The 21,358-nt window shown below is 38.4% G+C and overlaps 3 gene segments (V, D, J or C); all 3 read left to right on the top strand.

Moving 5' to 3' along the window:
- Window positions 1–5,313: 5,313 nt before the first annotated feature.
- Window positions 5,314–5,973, top strand: LOC122444221. The segment is given in 2 exon segments: window positions 5,314–5,424; window positions 5,597–5,973. Coding segments are annotated over 2 exon segments (429 nt in total).
- A 4,699-nt stretch (window positions 5,974–10,672) lies between these two features.
- On the top strand, window positions 10,673–11,310 carry LOC122444350. The segment is given in 2 exon segments: window positions 10,673–10,758; window positions 10,911–11,310. Coding segments are annotated over 2 exon segments (429 nt in total).
- Window positions 11,311–16,800: 5,490 nt separating this feature from the next.
- On the top strand, window positions 16,801–17,401 carry LOC122444220. The segment is given in 2 exon segments: window positions 16,801–16,916; window positions 17,082–17,401. Coding segments are annotated over 2 exon segments (369 nt in total).
- Window positions 17,402–21,358: the final 3,957 nt, after the last annotated feature.

Below are 21,358 nucleotides of genomic sequence, written 5' to 3'. Positions count from 1 at the left end.
CAGGGATTAACATCTAGTGAAGAGGCAGGAAGAGTTACTGATGGAGGAGGGAGAGGAGGTGGGAGATGGTACAGCTGAAGGGTCATCAGCAATAGGAGACGGAGGGCAGACTGTGATTTCATTCACACCTGATGATGACGGCATACGTTCTGCTTCCTTGCCAGATTCAATTCTATCTACCCTCTTGAAAAAAATGATCCAGGGCTTGTCTGGGTGGTAACTCTTTTTCTCATCATAAAAGACACAGTAGCACTGGACTGCATTCTGAACAACCGCTGCAAACTTTGTGTACTGTTCTACGTTCCGGTCCTCTGCCTCAGAAACGAACAGTGCCTCCTCCAACAAAGAAAGTCCCCTGGCCATTTCTTGCTTTGTGAATCTCTTTGGTTCTCTAGTTACTTCTTCCTCTCTTCTCTCTTCATCCTTACTCTGGGCCTTCAGTTCAGATCTTCATTAGTAAGCCCCATGTTTGCATCTTTGAAAGCTCTCAACTTGTAGGTTCATATGTAGGAGACTTACTGTATATAAACCTATAGTAAACTTTCAGGCATCAATTCTAAATCTATGAATGATCAAAACAGTCAAATTTGGAAATGAAGAATCAAAGAGAATTTTAATTTATATATAATGTTTCATTATTTTAATCCTCCATAGATTCATGAATTCCTCTTAATGTTAAACTTAATAAAATTATAAAAGCTTTCCCAAAATTGTATCCATATTCTGCTATATTCTCATAAGAATGGGGGAAAGAGAAAGCAATCTCCTTTTAATAAGATTTTGTTCATCTGCATCAAGTGAAATATTTCTCTTTCCTCTGGGATCATATAGCTTTCAGTACTTTCCTCTTACGGTCCTACTCTTTGATTCTTGTATAGTTATGTTTACTTTTGTTTTACTCAGTGGACTGTAAAATGCTGTCTCATCCCTTTTACATATTCTTAAAATTTCATAAACTACCTCATTTACAGTAGAATTTTAGTAAAAATTTATGCATTTATTTTGAACTAAGTAAAAAAAAATCAAAGAGCAGTAGATGAGACTTGTCAAATTATTTCATGTTATTAATTTTCATGAAATTCCATCTTAAAAGTAGGATTGGTTCATTTTTAATCTCCATTTAATCCAGGCAGTTATATTGTTTTCTGACCCTCAGCATTTCTTTGACCAAGAAACAGGAAGTGAATGGAGTTGGGGTTATGTAATGTTGAGTTGAGTGAGTGAGTTCAGTCGCTTAGTCGTGTCCGACTCTTTGTGACTCCCTGGACTTCAGCGTGCCAGGCCCCCCTGTCCATCACCAACTAGTTGGTGAGCTTTGTTTCTGCATACTAGGGGGCGCTGTAGGCTTTACAAGAAGTAAAGACGGATTGTTCCAGATGTTCCGAAGAAAGCAGCCCAGAGAGCAAATGTTCAAACACAATTGCACTCTTTTCACACGCTAGCAAGCTAATGCTCGAAATTCTCCAAGGAAGGCTTCAATAGTACTTGAACTGAGAATTTCGGGATGTTCAAGCTGGATTTAGAAAAGGCAGAGGAACTAGAGATCAAATTGCCAACATCCGTTGCATCATAGAAAAAGCAAGGGAATTCCAGAAAAACATCTATGTCTACTTTATTGATTATAGTAAAGCGTTTAACTGTGTGGATCACAACAAACTGTGGAACATTCTTAAACAGATGGGACTACCAGACCACGTTACCCATCTCCGGAGAAATCTGTATGCAGGTTAAGAAGCAACAGTCAGAATCAGACATGGAACAAACAAGCTGGTTCCAAATTGGGAAAGGAGTATGTCAAGGATGTATATTGGCATCCTGCTTATTTAACTTATATGCAGAGTGCATCATGTGAAATGGTGGGCTGGGTGAAGCACAAGCTGGAATCAAGATTGTGAGGAGAAATATCAATAACTTCAGGTCTGTAGATGACATCACCCTTATGGCAGAAAATGAAGAGGAACTAAAGAGCTTCTTGATGAAGGTGAGAGAGAAGAGTGAAAAAACTGGCTTAAAACCCAGCATTCAAAAAGCTAAGATCTTGGCATTTGGTCCCATCACTTCATGGCAAATAGGTGGAGAAACAATGGAAATAGTGACAGATTTTATTTTCTTGGGCTCCCAAATCACTGCAGATGGTGACTACAGCCATGAAATTAAAATACACTTGATCCTTGGAAGAAAAGCTATGACAAACCTAGACAGCATATTAAAAAGCAGAGACAGAAATGCAAATCAAAACTACAAATATCACCTCACACCAGTCAGAATGGCCATCATCAACAAGTCTACAAACAATAAATGCTGGAGAGGGTGTAGAGAAAAGTAAATGTTCTTGGTGGGAATGTAAATTGATACAGCCACTATGGAAGACCATATGGAGATTTCTTTAAAAAAAACTATGAATAAAACCACCATATGACCACCGTATAACTCAGCAATCCCACTCATAGACATATACCCTGAGGAAACCAAAATGGAAAAAGACACATGTATCCCATTGTTCATTGCAGCACTATTACAATAGCTAGAACATGGAAGCAACTGAGATGTCCATCGACAGATGAATGGATAAAGAAGTTGTGGTACATATACACAATGGAATATTACTCAGCCATAAAACAACACATTTGAGTCAGTTCTGTTGAGGTGGATGAACCTAGAACCTATTATACAGAGTGAAATGAGTCAGAAAGAGAAAGATAAACATCACATTCTAACGCATGTATACAGAATCTAGAAAAATGGTACTGAAGAATTTATTTTCAGGGCAGCAATGGAGAAACAAAAGAGAATAGACTTATGGACATGGGGAGAGGGGAGGAGAGGGTGAGATGTATGGAAAGAGTATAACATGGAAACTTACATACTATATGTAAAATAGACAGCCAACAGGAATTTGCTGTATGGCTCAGGAAACTCAAACAGGGGCTCTGTATCAATCTAGAGGGGTGGGAGGGGGAGGGAGATGGGAGGGAGGTTCAAAAGGGAGAGGATATATGTATACCTATGGCTGATTCATGTTGAGGTTTGACAGAAAACAACAAAATTCTGTAAAGCAATCATCCTTCAATAAAAAAATAAAAAGAAAAGAAAAGGAGGAAAAAAAGACTATTTTAAGTGCTTGCAGCTAAATTGTGCTAAACAAGTTGTCAAAACTTGGGTGTGTACCATAAAAGAAAATTGATACAGATAAAGTCAACCTACTTGCATGGGGAAAAAAAAAAAAAGCAGAGACATTACTTTGCCAACAAAGGTCTGTCTAGTTAAAGCTATAGTTTTTCCAGTATTCATGTATGGATGGATGTGAGAGGTGGACCATAACGAAGGCTGAGCGCCAAAGAATTGGTGCCTTTGAACTGTGGTGTTGGAGAGGACGCTTGAGAATTCCTTGGACTGCAAGGAGGTCAACCAATCAATCCCGAAGGAAATCAGTCCTGAATATTCATTGGAAGGATTGATGCTGAAGCTGAAGCTCCAGTACTTTGGCCACCTGATGTGAAGAGCTGACTCAAAGGAAAAGACCCTGATGCTGGGAAAGATTGAAGGCAGGAGGAGAAGGGGATAACAGAGGATGAATGGTTGGATGGCATCATCGACTCAACGGACGTGAGTTTGAGCAAGCTCTGGGAGACAGTAAAGGACAGGGAAGCCTCTTGTGCTGCAGTCCATGGGGCCACAAAGTCAGACAAGACTAAGTGACTGAGCAACAACCAGAAAGCACAGAACAGTCAGATGATGCACAGCAGAAGTGGGGAGAGGGGAGCAGTGTTTGTGTAAAGTTTATCTGAAGTTTCAGCTTTGTCTTTCTCTACAGACTTAGGAAAGTTGGAGTCCTTACCTCTCTAAGTCCATTATGAGGATGATTCTCTGAGCAGAGGTAGAGGAATGAGGATATTAATATTACCGAGCTCTGTGAGCATAGAAGCCCAACAGGAAACATCTCCGTTACCTGTTGTCAATATTTAAATGTTGTGATTAAATTCTCCCAATTCCATGGACCTAGGAAGTTTTCATATATTTCCCCTGAGACTAGAAGACGCAGGAATACTCAGGAGCAAAGAAGAAAGGATTAAAAAGTAAGAAACACAGAAAGAGGAGAGAAAAGGACAATATTTAATTTGACCAGCAATGTGTATCCTTTTCAGAATCAGCTGTTTAGCACATCTGTCTGCCTGTTGGGCAGGAGAAGGAGGGAGGTGGAAGTTAAGTCAGAATGGACATTATACATATATCCTGTGTTTCTTTTAATTCACTGAAATCTTACTAGAATAATATTCTGTGCAGATGACAGCTGTACTTTCTGGGTTTCTAGAGCTCTCAGTTTCAAGAAAATGTATCACCGTCTTCATACATACTGCTTGTATCAGTTTTCCTTTATTAGAATTTACATTTAACTGAATTATTTTTTAAAAATGAGGTATGATGAACATATAGCATGGTATTAGTTTCAGGTATATGACACAATGATTTGATATTTATATATATTGTGGAATGATCATTACAACAAATCTAGTAATGTGTCATACAGAGTTGCAATTTTTTTTTCTTATGATTAGAGCTTTCAAGATCTACTCTCTTAGCAACTTTCAAATATGCAACACAGTATTATTAACTATAGCCATCTTGCCATACATTACACCCCCACAACATTTATTTTATATCTTAGAGTTTGTACCTTTTGACCCCATTCATCTATTTCATTTCCACCCCTCATCCCTGCCTTTGGTATCCACTAATTTGTTCCATCTATGAGCTTGAATTAAAAAAAAAAAAAAAGACCAAAAACTCCACATGGAGTGGAGTATCTATATGGTATTTGTCTTTGTCTGACCTACTTCACTCAGCATAATGCCCTCAAGGTCCATCCATATTGTAGCCAATGGCAATGTTTTATTCTTTTTACAGGCTTAATTGTCGTACAACTGAATTCTTAAATGCTCTCTCATTCTAAGTAATTTGGGAGCGAGCTCACTCTTTCTATGATTCTTCAAGGCTTGGTTTAACTCTGTGGAGACAATGATCCTCTCAGAAGTAACATCCACCCTTTCTCACATACTCTTGCACAAACTTTTCTTACATAAATTGTTTTTAAAATGCTTATATCTTCATATACTACAAATATTGTTCCTACCCTCCTGCACTGTTTGAAACCACAGTTTTGGAGAGATTACTGCACAATCTCCCTGGGTGGCTGTGGGTGGAGCTTCCTGTTAAGTGAATGACAGAGCTCAGATGTGATTGGTTCTCAGTAATACTGGTGAGTTCCAGTAAAACTGGAACATTTTGACAGTAAGAAGAAAACTTCTCTGGACCCAAAACTCTCCACCCTCCAGAGTGGGGGCAGAGGTACCCCAGTAACTGAGCAAGGAGTCATGAAGCGGTGGTGGGAAGCCTTGCTGGGGCTTCTGTGGGTCCAGCTTTGCTGTGAGTCTGGGTTGTCCTAGAGTGCAGCTGGGGAGGGAGGGAAGGTGAGCTGACCCAGAGCTCCTATATGGTCTTACATCCTCATGGGTGTTTCCTGAGATAGTTTCAGGCCTGGAAACTGCATCCATGACTCCCCTGAGACATATGTGTTTGTTTTTCTCTTCCCAAGCAGGGGTGAGAGCAGTGAAGGTGGAGCAGAGGCCTTCAGTCCTGAATCTGCAGGAGGGAGCCAACTGTACTCTGAGGTGCAATTTTTCTTCCACAGTGAGGACTCTGCAGTGGTTCCAGCAGAATCCTGGAGGCAGCCTCATCAGTCTGTTTTTCATAGCTTCAGGAACGAAGCAGAATGAAAGACTGAGTTCCACAGTGAATTCTAAGGAGCTGTATAGTACCCTAGACATCACAGCCTCCCAGCTGGAAGACGCAGCCACCTACCTCTGTGCGGTGGAGGCACAGTGCTCCCAGGCGGCCTGCAGCCTGTGCCCAAACTGCAGCTGCCTCAGCCCCGCCCCTCCGTGGGCTGGCACGTGTCTCCACAGTAGCCTTTGATAGCAAGGTTGAGTCAGTCTCTGACTCTGCAGGATCCTAAAGTGGGTAGCAGTAAACTTTGTCAGTCAATTATTACAAAATAAAAGTTTATATGTCAACATCACAATAATGCTTGTGGGAGAGATATTAGAATTCTCTGAAAATAAGAAACTATGGTTTTGAAAATTGCTGCTACATTGGAAAGCAAATTTTCATATGTGTAGAAATTGAAATTGCATGTGATAATAGTTTCAATGAAACAGAATAGTATTTTCATGTTTGAATTAACCCAACAAAACAATTATTAACATAGAAAATAATTTATACTCACTTCTTCTGTAATTAAACAGTGATGTGATGTATAAATAAGCACTTAATTATAAATAAGTCATGAAGCCAGTTTTAGTCTTATATGCCCTCCACAAGTTACAGAGAATGTCAGTGAAAACATTAAAATGTCCCTGTATAAATTTATATTTGGCATTAAATTCAGAATGAAATTGATTGGTTTGAAGAATTAAGTCATTTCTACAAAAATTGTTCCACTAGAGACATAAACTCTGGATTTACTAGAATTTATCTTTCAAACGAATTTATCAGATATTTATATTATGTTGTTATAGCATACAAAATACTCAAGAGCTCTAGTATCAGTTACATCAACAGAAATATTCTCAAAATTAAAAATTATCAAGAATTTTGTTTACAGTCTTGCATTTACCAATAGCAACTGACATTGCTTTCAACTATATTAATTGAAATTAAATTGTTAAAGTTATAATTTTTATATCCTAATGAATTAATTTGCAGAAAAGCAAGCCAGGCAAATCTTATTATCAAGATATGATATTTATAAAGTATTTGTTATTAATTTATATAGAATTAAGATCCAAAATATTTTTTGCAAGTTTTCAATTTATGTTGTTATTTAATATATCATTATAAACTCTACTGGGCTTCCCAGATGGTGCTAGGGATACAAAACCTGCCTAACAATGCAGGAGATGTAAGACACATGGGTTCAGTCCCTGGGTGCAAAAGATCCCCTGGAGGAGGGCATGGCAACCCACTCCAGTATTCTTCCCTGGAAAATCCCATGGACAGAAGAGCCTGGTGGGTTACATTCCCTAGGGCCACAAAGAGTCAGACATGACTAAAGCAACCTAGCACTCATGCACGCATAAACTCTATTGCCTTTTTTAAGTAAGAAAATATTTTTGAAGATCTTTATATTTTCTTAGTGTCACTTTTTTCTGTTTTTCTGAACAAGGGGCCTCAGATTTTCATTTTGCATGGAGTCCCACAAGTTCTACAGCCATCCCTACCTGGGAATCTTGAGTACTCAAGTCAGACTTGAGAGGAGGGAGCTCTAAGCCAGAATGCAGTTAGGCTGATTGAGAAATAATTTTTTGCTTTACCTGTGAGTGAGTTCCTCCACCCCCTTCTTTCGTTGTTGTTTTTTTTTTTGTTTTTTTTTTTTTTAGTAAGAAATATGTGATATGTTATAGATTTTTTAAAAAAATATGTCTCTGGAAACAAGTTCCCTGCTTACCTATGGCTCATCCATGTGGTGATCTTGATACTCAGTGAGTGAAGTCCCATTTTATTCCATTTTACTTCAGATTTAGGTTCACCTTGATCTGACATTGATCTTATAAGTGAAAAGCCAGATCTGATCTGGTCCCAAGGACCCTGCATCTGCTTCTGAAGAGACCCCCGTGTTGCTTTGTGACAATCTCAGTCTCCCGAGGCTGCATGGGGATGTGAAAACGGTCTTGAGGTTCCATGATGCAGGCGGTTTCTCCCCACTCTTGTGTCACTCTACATTGCATATAACGGGTTCTCAATAAATATTTGCTTTATTAAATAGTATAAGAGAAGAGCTTTTGGAAATTCTTTAATCCAACTTCATTTTACAAAACAGAAACTAATCCAAGATGACAGTAGAAAGCAATTAGATACTAACTGATTCGGGAGAAGAAAGAAATTGGATTTTTCTCACTTCTTCTTTAGCATCTTTTCCCCTGTTTTCTTCCTGTAGGGTCTTATTTCTGAGCAAAGAGAAACTAATGTAAGGTCAGCCACTTAGGTCACTGTAGGTTTAGATATGGGAACCTATTTGACCACCTGAATGAAGAATCCCAATTTATGTGAATATTTGACACTTAGGGCAGGAAAGGAGCCTCAGGTTGAGCCTTTGTTGTTACCAGCAGACCAGTCCATCCTTCACAGGCTTCTGTAGTAATAAAGCCAAAAGTAAATGTGCCATGTCAACACTCAGATATAGTTTAAGAACTTTCCTAGAAATAGCAGCTATATTCATTATTTCAGGGGGATTTCTTGAAGGCAAGATATAACTATAGAGCATCACTAATACATTGTTATAAAAATGATTATTGGATCTAAAGACCATGGGGGAATATTGTCCTCATTCTGCTTGACAGTACATGAAGATACTAGAAAAAGCCTTCTCAGATCAACATCTTTTTATGGTAAGTCAGGCAATGTTCAATGAAATATTTTTGGGGCAGTAAATTTTGCCCAGGGGATGGCTGTGCCTGTACTCAACTTTAATATGTGGAACACTGTGCTGAGCAGAGCATATTCAAACTATACTATTCTGTCCTGGATACCATAACTTGAAAGGGAAAACACTGACCTAAAGTCTCTCTGTCTCTTAGAAGAGGACAAATCTCCCTATAAATTATTAGGGAATTATAGCCTATGGAGAATGGTAGAAAGAATAGAGGATGTCTGGTGGCTCAGATGGTAAAGAATCTGCCTACAGTGCAGGAGACCTGGGTTCGAAACCTGGGTGGGGAAGATCCCGTGGAGAAGGGGACAGCTACCCACCCCAGTATTCTTATCTGGAGAATCCCATGGACAGAGAAGCCTGGTGGGCTACAGTCCATGGGGGTCGCAGAGTCAGACATGACTGAGCTACTTTCACTTTGGAATAGAAACAGTTTATATATGTAAAAACATACATTTTGCATTTACATACAAATTTATGTGTTGATTTCTGATTCTTTATCTTAGCTGTCCTTAAATCTTTAAGGGTGCAAATGTGAATGAGAGATTATATTCATTCTTCATACCTCCAGAAGACCAGTGAGTACAGATCACAAAAAAGGGCCTTCACTTCTATAAATGAGTTAATCTTGCTTTCACTTTTCATGGTCAGTTATTTTTACCTAACCTATTTGGATCAGTTACCTGTTTGTACTACTCCCATAGTAAACACAGGCAATATTTAGGGTTCCTCAGTTTTGTTTTGTTTTGTTTTGTTTCTCTTTTCTTACAGAGGTAATTTGAAAATGCCAAGTTATTAAAGTAGATGACAAAGGAGAGGGAGATAATTCTGGAAGTTTACAGAATTGAAGAACTTTATTAAGGTCTTGGGAAAAGAAAACTGTAGTGGAGTTTGGGAGAAAAATGATAGAGCCTGGAAACTGAGCCAGCAAAAGCCAAGGCAGCAGAGATTCATGCCCTGAGAGTTGGTATATATTTTAGAGGAAATTTCATTAAGATGTGAGTTAGTCATTGCACTTAGGCTAGGCCATGCCTCTTGATGGGCTTCCCTGGTAGCTCAGCTGGTAAAGAATCTGCTTGCAATGTGGGAGACCTGGGTTTGATCCCTGGGTTGGGAAGATCCCCTGTGGGGGAATGGCTACCCACTCCAGTATTCTGGCCTGGAGAATTCTATGGACTGTATAGTCCATGGGGTTGCAAGAGTTGGATGTGACTGAGCAACTTTCACTTTCATACCTTTTGATATCAGAGAGTAAAAACATCTGTAGTATAAATTTACATATGGTTGTTTTCTGAATCTGCAGCTTGATGTTTTATGAGGATTTTTATTTTCTCTCAATACTTTGCAGAATATAATCCACATAAAGGATAGGAATAGATTTCTTAAAGAATGTCCGATTTCTCATTGTAAATCAACACAATCTACAGGTTGAACTGTTTCCTAACTCATAGAGCTTCCTCCTACTGCTTTATCATTGAGATTTGGTCCTTTACCTCATCACAATCTTTGTTGAAGGAAGTTTCCACATTTTGACTGATGGTACTGTCAATTCTCTGGGAATAGCAAGGTCTTGGGCAAGACCAGCTTAGAGGAGCAGAGGTTGATTTAGTAGATCTTTGAAATATCAAATGATCTTCTCTGCTCTTTGATTTTCATGTTCCTTTCATAAAGATTTTTTCTCCATTACAGACAAATGGAGATGTTAGATTTGGTTGAAAAGGAAGATTTTACATTTTCTTTGTTTGAGAGAGTAAATCATGGTGCTTTCCTGATTTCAAACCTGAATAAATGTCAACAGCATTAACTTCTTCCGACTTATTAACAGTGACTCAATCCTGTGCAGAGATTTAAATCTTAATTTCTACATTCTTATTGTGCATTTACTCTCTGATATACACCTAATTTGTTTAATCTCATGCTGTTTTTATGCATCTGAGCCCCTCATAAGCACAGGGTATGAGAAGAACATTTAACCAAAGAGTTCAGTAGCTAGAGATGTGACCACCAGATGGTGGTGCACCTCTGCTGATCAGAACATGTGGAGGGTTCATTTGAGTGGGTTCTGAATGAATAGGCTTGGAGCAGAAGCAGTGCCTTTTTATTATTGGCTGGGTAGACAATGAAAGAAACCACTAGAGAAAAGAAGGGGACACTTGGTAACAGAAGCATCTCTCCTGGCTGGAGACTGCAGATCCACAATTGATCCTAAAAGGGAAAAACAATGAAGACACCCATTGGAGCTTTAATCATGTTTTTATGGATACAGCTGAATTGTGAGTTGAGGATTTAAGGGAAATACAGTGTATTTGTAGATATTCTTTAGATGCCAAGACTGGCTTTATTCAGGTTTCTTCTAGTTATTGTAGAAAAGGAAAAGTAAACTTTAGAGCTAAATAATCTGACAACCCTTCTCCTTTCTCCATAGGTGTCAGCCTGGGAAAAGAGGTGGAGCAGAGTCCTTCTACCCTGAGTGTCCAGGAGGGAAACAGCTGTTTTATCACCTGTACTTATACAGATGTTGCCTCAAGCTACTTCCCATGGTTTAAGCAAGAATCTGGAAAAGGTCCCCAGCACCTTATAGACATTCATTCAAATATGGGTAAAAATGAAGACCAGAGACTGACTGTTTTATTGAATAAGACAGCCAAACATCTGTCCCTGCACATCACCACCACTGAAGCTGGAGACTCAGCTGTCTACTTCTGTGCAGCAAGGACACAGTGCTTCCCAGGCACCCACTATCTGTACTCAAACCTGCGACTGGGGCAGCCCCCTTCCTTTGGCACAACCTTCAAGTTATAGCATTTGTCATAGTGTTTGTCTACAAGTGGAAACTAATGTATCAGACGTGAAAAACATAGAATAAGAAGATTAGGTTTGATATGATGCAGAAAGTGTTGAAACACCTTCTGTTGGATGACTATTGCTTACTGAATTCTTGAAGGGAGTTAGGTTTTATTTTAAAATTCAGGCTCTAAAAATGCCTTTATATTTGCTATCAGACTCCTCTTCTATAAATGAAAGCTTGGGAACAATATTACATTTCTGTTATGGATGGGTTCTTAATGCTTGTGTTTAAAAAATTATGTATGTTATTTTTCATTTATTGTAAAAATTATATTCTAAATGTAGAAAACATGTCTAATACAAAAATGTAAAGTTTATAATTCTGCACCCAGATAATTTATTGCTAATATTTGATTTACTCTCTTTTTAAGTTCTAGTATGATTAGAATTCTGATTTTTTTCACTTAATATCATATCTTGAAATGAGCATTTTCAGTTTCATTTTCTTCATCTCTAGCAACTACTTTTTAATGGCTTCATGAGAGATTTTTTTCACAATTATATTTAAAATTTTCTTTCTATATTTCTGGCAAAATTGGACTGTCCTTTCTATATATTCTGACTACTTTCTTGTTGAAAATGTGACTTGGGTTTTCTTTAGAGCCCAGTGATGGAACATATATATTTTTGTATGTTTGAGGGAAATCAAAATAGAAAGTGATTTATTCAAGAATATAATTTGAAGATTAGGCTCACAAATCTATTCTTCTTTTCAAAATGTTGTTAGTGTTCACGTTTACTCTCATGTAAGTTAGAAGGGAGAGTTATGTCTTTTAATCAAATTCCCTTGTGGTATAATTTTGTAATCACACCCTGACCTATATTAACTCCATGCAAACTTTGATTTTATATTTTTATCTTTTCAGGAATTTTATATGAATAAGTGAAAATTGCTCAGTTCTGTCCAACTCTCCAGGCCAGAATACTGGAGTGGGTAGACTTTCCCTTCTCCAGGGGATCTTCCCAACCTGGGGATTGAACCCAGGTCTCCAGCACTGCAGGCAGATTCTTTACCAGTTGAGCCACCAGGGAAGCCCAAGAATACTGGAGTGGGTAGCCTATCCCTTCTCCAGGGGATCTTCTCGACCCAGGAATCGAACCAAGACCTCCTGCATTGCAGGAGGATTCTTTACCAACTGAGCTATGAGGGAAGCCCTGTACGAATAAAGTCATACAATAAAAAAACCTTTTGAGCAGTCTGCATCTTCGTCAGGTGGAGCACATGGTACTAGGCATGTGTATGATCACTTTCCCTGCCACCGCTCTATTTTTTAACCCAGATGTTTTGAACTTTTAAGTTATTTTACATAAATAACTCATCATTTCAAGTGTTTAAATTCCTTTAGAAATTTTATTTGTATTTCTACAAAAGAAACATTATGGTAACTGATAATGAGCAGGTTCACTGGAGTGTTGGACCAATTCATAATCAAGTTAAGACATATTCTTCATGCAAAGCCAACTGTACCAACTGCATTATGAATTTTTCTAATATTTTTAAGACAAATTTTACTGATCAAATTTCACTTTAGCAGTACTAATTGGGGTATGATTATTATTTGGTGTTTACAGGAGTTGACACTAAATAACATCTCCAACAATTCTTTAACATTGTCGCACAATCAATGGGCTTGTTGAACCAAAGTATAGCATTAGGATGGTTACTGCTTCAAGTGAAGCCAATATGTTAGTAAGTTATTTTATTGGTAGGAGAAAATCATAAAGTAGGGGAAATCATAAATATATAACACACTAGTGTTAAAGTGGGCAAGTACCAGTAAAAAGATGAAAAATAGAAGAATGCGAAGGGTAGTGTGACAAACAGTGGTTCCAGACATCTTAGAGAATTCTCCTGTGGTCTTGGATGGACATATCCACTTTAGGCCATTGTATATTTGTTTCAAGGGTCATGGGTCAACCCCATCTTCTGTGGACTATCTGCTTCTGATCATTCTCTGGAGTACCTCAGTTTAATATCTCTAATGTAAATAACTTTACAATTCTTGTCAATGAGGGGTGCATGATGTTATATTAGTTGGTACACATGCAATGAAGGATCAATTTCTTGTACTTTACCTGCTGAACTGATAACAAATAGAACATATTAAAGTCATTTCCACAAGTTCAATGGCAGTTTTCCTCTGGGTATTTTGCCAGCACTCAGTCACCTAGGTTGTCATGAAAAAACTGATTAAATGAAAGGCTAGGAAATCAACCTGTGCCTGTGATGAAGGGACTGATTATAATGGGTTTATTTATTTAGTTCAGTTGGTGAAGGATTGGAATATGTGTGATTTGGGCCCTTGTGAATTACCTGGGCATATCAGGGACCAGCTGGTAGTGAGACAACGTGTGACTTTGTGAGCGAAGAAAGCAGGGCCATGTGGGCCAAGACTAATTAATAATGTATTAGGCCACAGTAGTTCAAGGGTGTCTAATACTGTAATTCATTTAAGTTCTAATATTTCATTTGTTCTTTCCACTTCTTCAGAAGATAGAGGGACAATAAGAGTGGTAAAATTTCTGAGTGAGAGCAAAGCTTTATATAACTATCTCAGAGAAACTTGCTTCCTTATATAGATACAATTTGAAATGACACAGGTAGTAAACAATGCATCAAGTTCATTTTTAATTATGGTGAGTGCTGTGATTTATCAAAAGGTTGCTTCAAGCCATGTGAAGAATAAAAACTGTTACTAGTACATACTCATAACCTATGGAGATGTGAAACTGTTTAAATTTCTTTTGGAAATACCCAAATATTTCCTTGGTATAGTATTCTAGTTTATAATCGACCTTTACAAGTTTTCTGGGATTTTGTGGGTTCCAAGAAATGCATGAGCTGACCCCAGTATCTACCAATCTAGAAAAGTTTTCCCACAATGTTTTTTTAAATGTTACAGCCAATCTTTCCCCAATGTCATATCTCAAGGATTTGAATAAGAGTTCAATGGAGATCATTTGGCTTCACCAGACAGCTGTCTTGGCTTTGATATATTTTGTCCTCATGGATCAAACAAATCAATCATTCCTAGTCATTCCTTACAAAATCAGGGTCTGGCATTCTGAACCTAAGATGAAATTTTTGAGCCTTTCTGTGGAGTTGCCATTATGTTCTAGAAGAGGTTCTTGCATAAGGACTTTACTCAGAAAGTTACGTTTAATGTGATAATCTGCTCGATCATTTTTTCCCCACACTCTGCAGAATCTTTTGTGCTGAGAGACTTTGTCTTTATAACAAAATTTCTTTGAGTACCATGATGACATCAAATAATTCATGTATTTAGTGTTCATTTTAATTGGAGTGCATAAGACATACACCAAGACTAAGAAAAATCAGAGATTTAGGAAATCTCATTGTCTCCATTGTATTTGGAAGCTATGAACTGCATTCAAAACCTACTGACCAACACTGAATATAATGTAAATTGACTTGCCCAAGAGAGATGCACAAGTTCAGCTACTTGAATTAATTATACTTCCCCTAAGGATTGAGTTTTATAAAGAGGTCTGGAGTAATTATTGCATAAATAGCCTGGTATTGTCCCTTTCAATTTTTGAGATTAAATACTTATTATGAAGAATTTTCTATAAGAATGTCTGAAAGATCTGTTCTGGACACGGACACTTCTTAAATGGCAGAAGTGCAATCATAAGAGTCCTTTGATTGAGAAATAGATTATAGTTGAATAATGGGGGGAGAAATTAATAGTATTTCATATTTATTCAGCCAACTGACATGAAAATGTCGGGTGTTTTCAGAGAGTTACAGTGTATAACTCAGAGAGCAGAGCTGTTTGTACTGCATGTGGTACCATCAGATTTAATGGAGATTTTAGAGCAAGATGTGATAACACTTCAACCAGTTTAGCTGAGGCTGCTGTTATTTTGAGACAAGGCTGATAAACTTTGGATACTGTATCAAGAGGTAGAATAATAGGCCAGGGGTCTTTGTTATTCACCATGATGTTGAATAATATTCCTAGAGCATGGCCTTACTTTTAACATACATATGCAGAGAAAAAGTTTCATTACCGTCAATAATACTGCAATCACAGTCCCTTGTAGGTATATGAGGTCACCTAGAGAAGGAAATGGCAACCCACTCCAGTACTCTTGCCTGGAAAATCCCATGGATGGAGGATCTTGGTAGGCTACAGTCCATGGGATCACGAAGAGTCAGAAGCAACTGAGTGACTTCACTTTCACCTTTCACTCTCATGCATTGGAGAAGGAAATGGCAACCCACTCCAGTATTTTTGCCTGGAGAATCCCAGGGATAGAGGAGCCTGGTGGGCTGCCGTCTATGGGGTCGCACAGAGTCGGACACGACTGAAGCGACTTAGCAGTAGCAGCATGATATGTTCTCCACAGAAATGGGCATACAGAATATAGAAGTTTACTGTGGTTCATTTAGGGTTTCAACTGAAGTAAAGGGGAAAATGTAATTTCAAAGATTTGATAACCTGATGACGAAACTCTGGTGTCTAAATGGCCTTTATGAATGAGTAGAGCTAGGCTGTAAAAACTAACCGAGAAGAGTAGGGAACCTCTGTGATAGGACTCAGTGTGAGTGTGCGGGTGTGCTAAGTCACTTCAGTCTCTTCCACCTCTGTGACACTATGGACTGTAGCCTGCCAGTCTCCTACATTGGCAGATGGGTTCTTTTCCCCAGCACCACCTGGGAAGCCAATTGCTGAGTTATGTTCAACTCTTTGCAACCCCATGGACTGTAGCATGTCAGGCTTCTATGTCCAAGGAATTCTCCAGGCAAGAATACTAGAGTGGGTTGCTGTGCCCCCCTCCAGGGGATCTTCACGACCCAGGGATCAAATTTGGGTCTCCTGCATTGCAGGCAGTTTCTTTACTGTCTGAGGCACCAGGAAGCCCCTTAATCTGAGCAACTTCAGCCTAAATTCTTCAGCCAATTGTGATTAGATATTTTTGCTTTTGACCGCAAGACAGGCAACTGAACATTGATAGTGAAGAGAAATAGTGTCTTAACAGCAAGAAGAACCATAAAGTTACAATAGTTAGTCCAAACAGCTTTCCCTTCTTATTTTTAAATGGTTTATTTCTACCTTAGATTGAAGAACAGCATGCATAGCTGTGAGGATGCATGCTTATTATATCTTACACTGTTTCCATAATGTATTACATATAATATTTTGAAATAACAGCTACCTACTCAATTCCTTCACAGGTGCAATGACTGAACACAACATTGGTGGGGTCATCAATCTTCGCTGCAATATTAGATTTAACTTGTTTTTATTTTCAGATGTAATTGATATCAACTGAAGAGCTGGTTAATGCAAAAGGAAGTTTGGGTTGAGTGAGACTCTCACCTGGTCCATAGAGAAGTTAACATGCCCACATCAACTTGTTACTCTAGGAAACCCCTGCTTCCTGTTGTGGGGCTGCAGCAGCACATACCAGCAATTCTTCCCTAACCCTGTCAGGCTCATCTCACCTTGCACACCCTTGACATTGAAGAAGAAGAAGATATTTTCCATCTAGTGGAAGAGCTGAAACATGCTTCTCTCAAGCTTTCTGAAGGTGGTCGTGGCTTCACTGTGTTTAGGTAAGGATGGTCCCGGTGGGATTGTGACTCCTCTGTGACCTAAGGACTGGGGGAAGAGGCAGTCTTATGGGTACCCTGGGAAGAAGGGGTAGTAGGATCTAAAATAGGATTTCTTTATTCCACACCACTTATTCCTAAAGTTCTGACTCTATTTTTTTCCTTTAGGATCCATTATTGCCCAGAAGGTAACTCAAGACCCACAACCAATGTTAGTACAGGAGAAGGAAGCTGTGACCCTGGATTGCAAGTATGACACCAGTGATGCAGGTTATAGTCTACTCTGGTACAAGCAGCCCAGCAGTGGGGCAATGATTTTTCTCCTTCGTCAGGAGTCTCATAGCAAGCAAAATGCCACAGAAGGTCGCTACTCATTGAATTTCCAGAAAGCAAGCAAATCCATCACACTTGTCATCTCAGCTTCACAGCTGGAGGACTCTGCAGTGTATTTCTGTGCACTGAGAGAGCCCACAGTGAGACACACGTAGGAGGGGCTTGTACCGAAACCTAGGGCTCTGCTCCACCTGCTCTAGGGACCAGGGCAGGGAATTGGCAGCACAGACAGGAAGTGGCTAGGACGAAAGTACAGGTGTAGGGTTGGAGGGAAGACACTCACCCTGAGAAAATATCTCTCTAGGTTCATAAACTGTGTTCAGAGGTATCATCAAAAGCACCCTGATCCCTGTCTTGATAAAAAAAAAAAGCACCCTGATATATGTCTTGAAGGTAGACATATAGCATTTTTAGCTAAAGATCGGAAAGAAAGAAGAGCCACATGAAATCTTTGCCATTTGGTGACCAGATAGAGCTAGAAGAATTGGCTAAGGAAGTTCAGAAACATATGATGGAAAAATCAGTAAAAATATGTGTGAATTGTTGGTTTTTCTGATCAGTTTTTCAATAAATATTTATGGATTATATATTGTGTGGAGGAAGAAAAATTCTCCTCTACCGTCTTTGTGTCCCTGCTTAGGCCTAAGAATTAAACTGACCTAAGACAGATTAGAGGAGAAAAGCATGCAAATTTTGTTAAATTTGTACATGTACATGGGAGCCTTCACAAGAAAATGAAGATCTGAAGAAGCACCCAGAGCAGGAATAGTTTTTATACTTCTTGGATGAAGAAATAATAAATCTGTGAAGAACTGACAAGACCACGGGTTAGTGATAGTCCACTTACCCCCTGTGTATCCTAATCTTTCTTGAATACAAAGAGTCCTTGGTGCCATTATAGAATCTCTCTTCAAAAAAAGAATTAATTTACTGCTTTTAGGCAGAAAAAAGGAATCCTTTCCTGCATTTACTCAAAATACTTTTTATGTCAAAGAAGCATAATTTGCCCTTTAATTTTTTTTTTTTTTTACTTTACAATATTGTATTGGTTTTGCCATACATTGACTTGAATCTGCCATGGGTGTACATGTGTTCCATACCCTGAACCCCCCTCCCACCCCCCTCCCCATACCATCCCTCTGAGACATCCCAGTGCACCAGCTCCGAGCACCCTGTCTCATGCATCGAACTTGGACTGGCGATTTTTTTCACATATGATAATATACATGTTTCAATGCCATTCTCCCATATCGTCCCACCCTTGCCTTCTCCCAGAGTCCAAAAGACTGTTCAATACATCTGTGTCTCTTTTGCTGTCTCGCATACAGGGTTATTTTTACCATCTTTCTAAATTCCATATATATGCATTAGTATATGGTATTGGTGTTTTTCTTTCTGGCTTACTTCACTCTGTACAATAGGCTCCAGTTTCATCCACCTCATTAGAACAGATTCAAATGTATTCTTTTTAATGGCTCAGTAATATTCCATTGTGTTTATATACCACAGCTTTCTTATCCACTCATCTGCTGATGGACATCTAGGTCGCTTCCATGGCCTGGCTCTTAGAAACAGTGCTGCGATGAACATTGCAGTGCACGTGTCTCTTTCAATCCTGGTTTCATCAGTCTGTATGCCCAGCAGTGGGATTGCTGGGTCATATGGCAGTTCTATTTCCAGGTTTTTAAGGAATCTCCACACTGTTCTCCATAGTGGCTATACTAGTTTGCATTCCCACCAACAGTGTAAGAGGGTTCCCTTTTCTCCACACCCTCTCCAGCATTTATTGCTTGTAGACTTTTGGATAGCAGCCATCCTGACTGGTGTGTAATGGTACCTCGTTGCAGTTTTGATTTGCATTTCTCTGATAGTGAGTGATGTTGAGCATCTTTTCATGTGTTTGTTAGCCATCTGTATGTCTTCTTTGGAGAAATGTCTGTTTAAATCTTTGGCCCATTTTTTGATTGGGTCTTTTATTTTACTGGAATTGAGCTGCAGGAGTTGCTTCTGTACTTTTGAGATTAATTCTTTGTCCATTGCTTCATTTGCTATTATTTTCTCCCATTCTGAAGGCTGTCTTTTCACCTTGCTTACAGTTTCCTTCGTGGTGCAGAAGCTTTTAATTTTAATTAGGTCCCATTTGTTTATTTTTGCTTTTCTTTCCAATATTCTGGGAGGTGGGTCATAGAGGATCCTGCTGTGGTTTATGTCAGAGTGTGATTTGCCTATGTTCTCCTCTAGGAGTTTTATAGTTTCTGGTCTTACAGTTAGGTCTTCAATCCATTTTGAGTTTATTTTTGTGTATGGTGTTAGAAAGTGTTCTAGTTTCATTTTTTTATGAGTGGTTGACCAGTTTTCCCAGCACCACTTGTTAAAGAGATTGTCTCTTCTCTATTGTATATTCTTGCCTCCTTTGTCAAAGATAAGGTGTCCATAGGTGTGTGGATTTATCTCTGGGCTTTCTATTCTGTTCCATTGATCTATATTTCTGTCTTTGTGCCAGTACCATACTGTCTTGATGACTGTGGCTTTGTCGTAGAGGCTGAAGTCAGGCAGGTTGATTCCTCCAGTTCCATTCTTCTTTCTCAAGATTGCTTTGGCTATTCAAGGTTTTTTGTATTTCCATACAAATTGTGAAATTATTTGTTCTAGTTCTCTGAAAAATACCATTGGTAGCCTGATAGGGATTGCATTGAATCTATAGATTGCTTTGGATAGTATACTCATTTTCACTATATTGATTCTTCTGATCCATGAACACAGTATATTTCTCCATCTGTTTGTGTCCTCGTTGATCTTTCACCAGTGTTTTATAGTTTTCCATATATAGGTCTTTTGTTTCTCTAGGTAGTTATATTCCTAAGTATTTTATTCTTTTTGTTGCAATGGTGAATGGTATTGTTTCCTTAATTTCTGTTTCTGTTTTCTCATTTTTAGTGTATAGGAATGCAAGGGATTTCTGTGTGTTAATTTTATATCCTGAAACTTTACTATATTCATTGATTAGCTCTAGTAATTTTCTGGTGGAGTCTTTAGGGTTTTCTATGTAGAGGATCATGTCATCTGCAAACAGTGAAAGTTTTACTTCTTCTTTTCCAATCTGGATTCCTTTTATTTCTTTTTCTGCTCTGATTGCTGTGGCCAAATCTTCCACAACTATGTTGAATTGTAGTGGTGAGAGTGGGCACCCTTGTCTTGTTCCTGACTTTAGGGGAAATGCTTTCAGTTTTGCACCATTGAAGATAATGCTTGCTGTGGGTTTGTCATATATAGCTTTTATTATGTTGAGGTATGTTCCTTCTATGCCTGCTTTCTGGAGAGTTTTTATCATAAATCAATGTTGAATTTTGTCAAAGGCTTTTTCTGCATCTATTGAGATAATCATATGGTTTTTATCTTTCAATTTGTTAATGTGGTGTATTACATTGATTGATTTGTGGATATTGAAGAATCTTTGCATCCCTGGGATAAAGCCCACTTGGTCATGATGTATGATCTTTTTAATATGTTGCTGTATTCTGTTTGCTAGAATTTTGTTAAGGATTTTTTTGTTGTTGTTGTTAAGGATTTTTGCATCTATGTTCATCAGTGATATTGGCTTGTAGTTTTCTTTTTTTGTGGCATCTTTGTCAGATTTTGGTATTAGGGTGATGGTGGCCTCATAGAATGAGTTTGGAAGTTTACCTTCCTCTGCAGTTTTCTGGAAGAGTTTGAGTAGGATAGGTGTTAGTTCTTCTCTAAATTTTTGGTAGAATTCAGCTGTGAAACAATCTGGTCCTGGGCTTTTGTTTGTTGAAAGATTTCTGATTACAGTTTCAATGTCTGTGCTTGTGATGGGTCTGTTAAGATTTTCTATTTCTTCCTGGTTCAATTTTGGAAAGTTGTACTTTTCTAAGAATTTGTCAATTTCTTCCAAATTGTCATTTTATTTGCATATAGTTGCTGATAATAGTCTCTTGTGATCCTCAAAGAGGCATGATTTGGGTTGACATATTCTGGTTTCCTTCAATTATGTTATAGGCATGGTTTTCAATTATGAAGGTCCTCTCAGAATGATGTCTCTTTTTATAGACCAAGCTGTTTTATACTATTTCTGAATTAGTTTGATTTAG

This window comes from Cervus canadensis, chromosome 6 (genome assembly GCF_019320065.1).
Source record: "Cervus canadensis isolate Bull #8, Minnesota chromosome 6, ASM1932006v1, whole genome shotgun sequence".
In the NCBI taxonomy this organism is placed as follows: domain Eukaryota; kingdom Metazoa; phylum Chordata; class Mammalia; order Artiodactyla; family Cervidae; genus Cervus; species Cervus canadensis.
The sequence above is the reverse complement of the archived record's forward strand: the minus strand, read 5'-3'. Positions and strand labels throughout refer to the sequence as shown.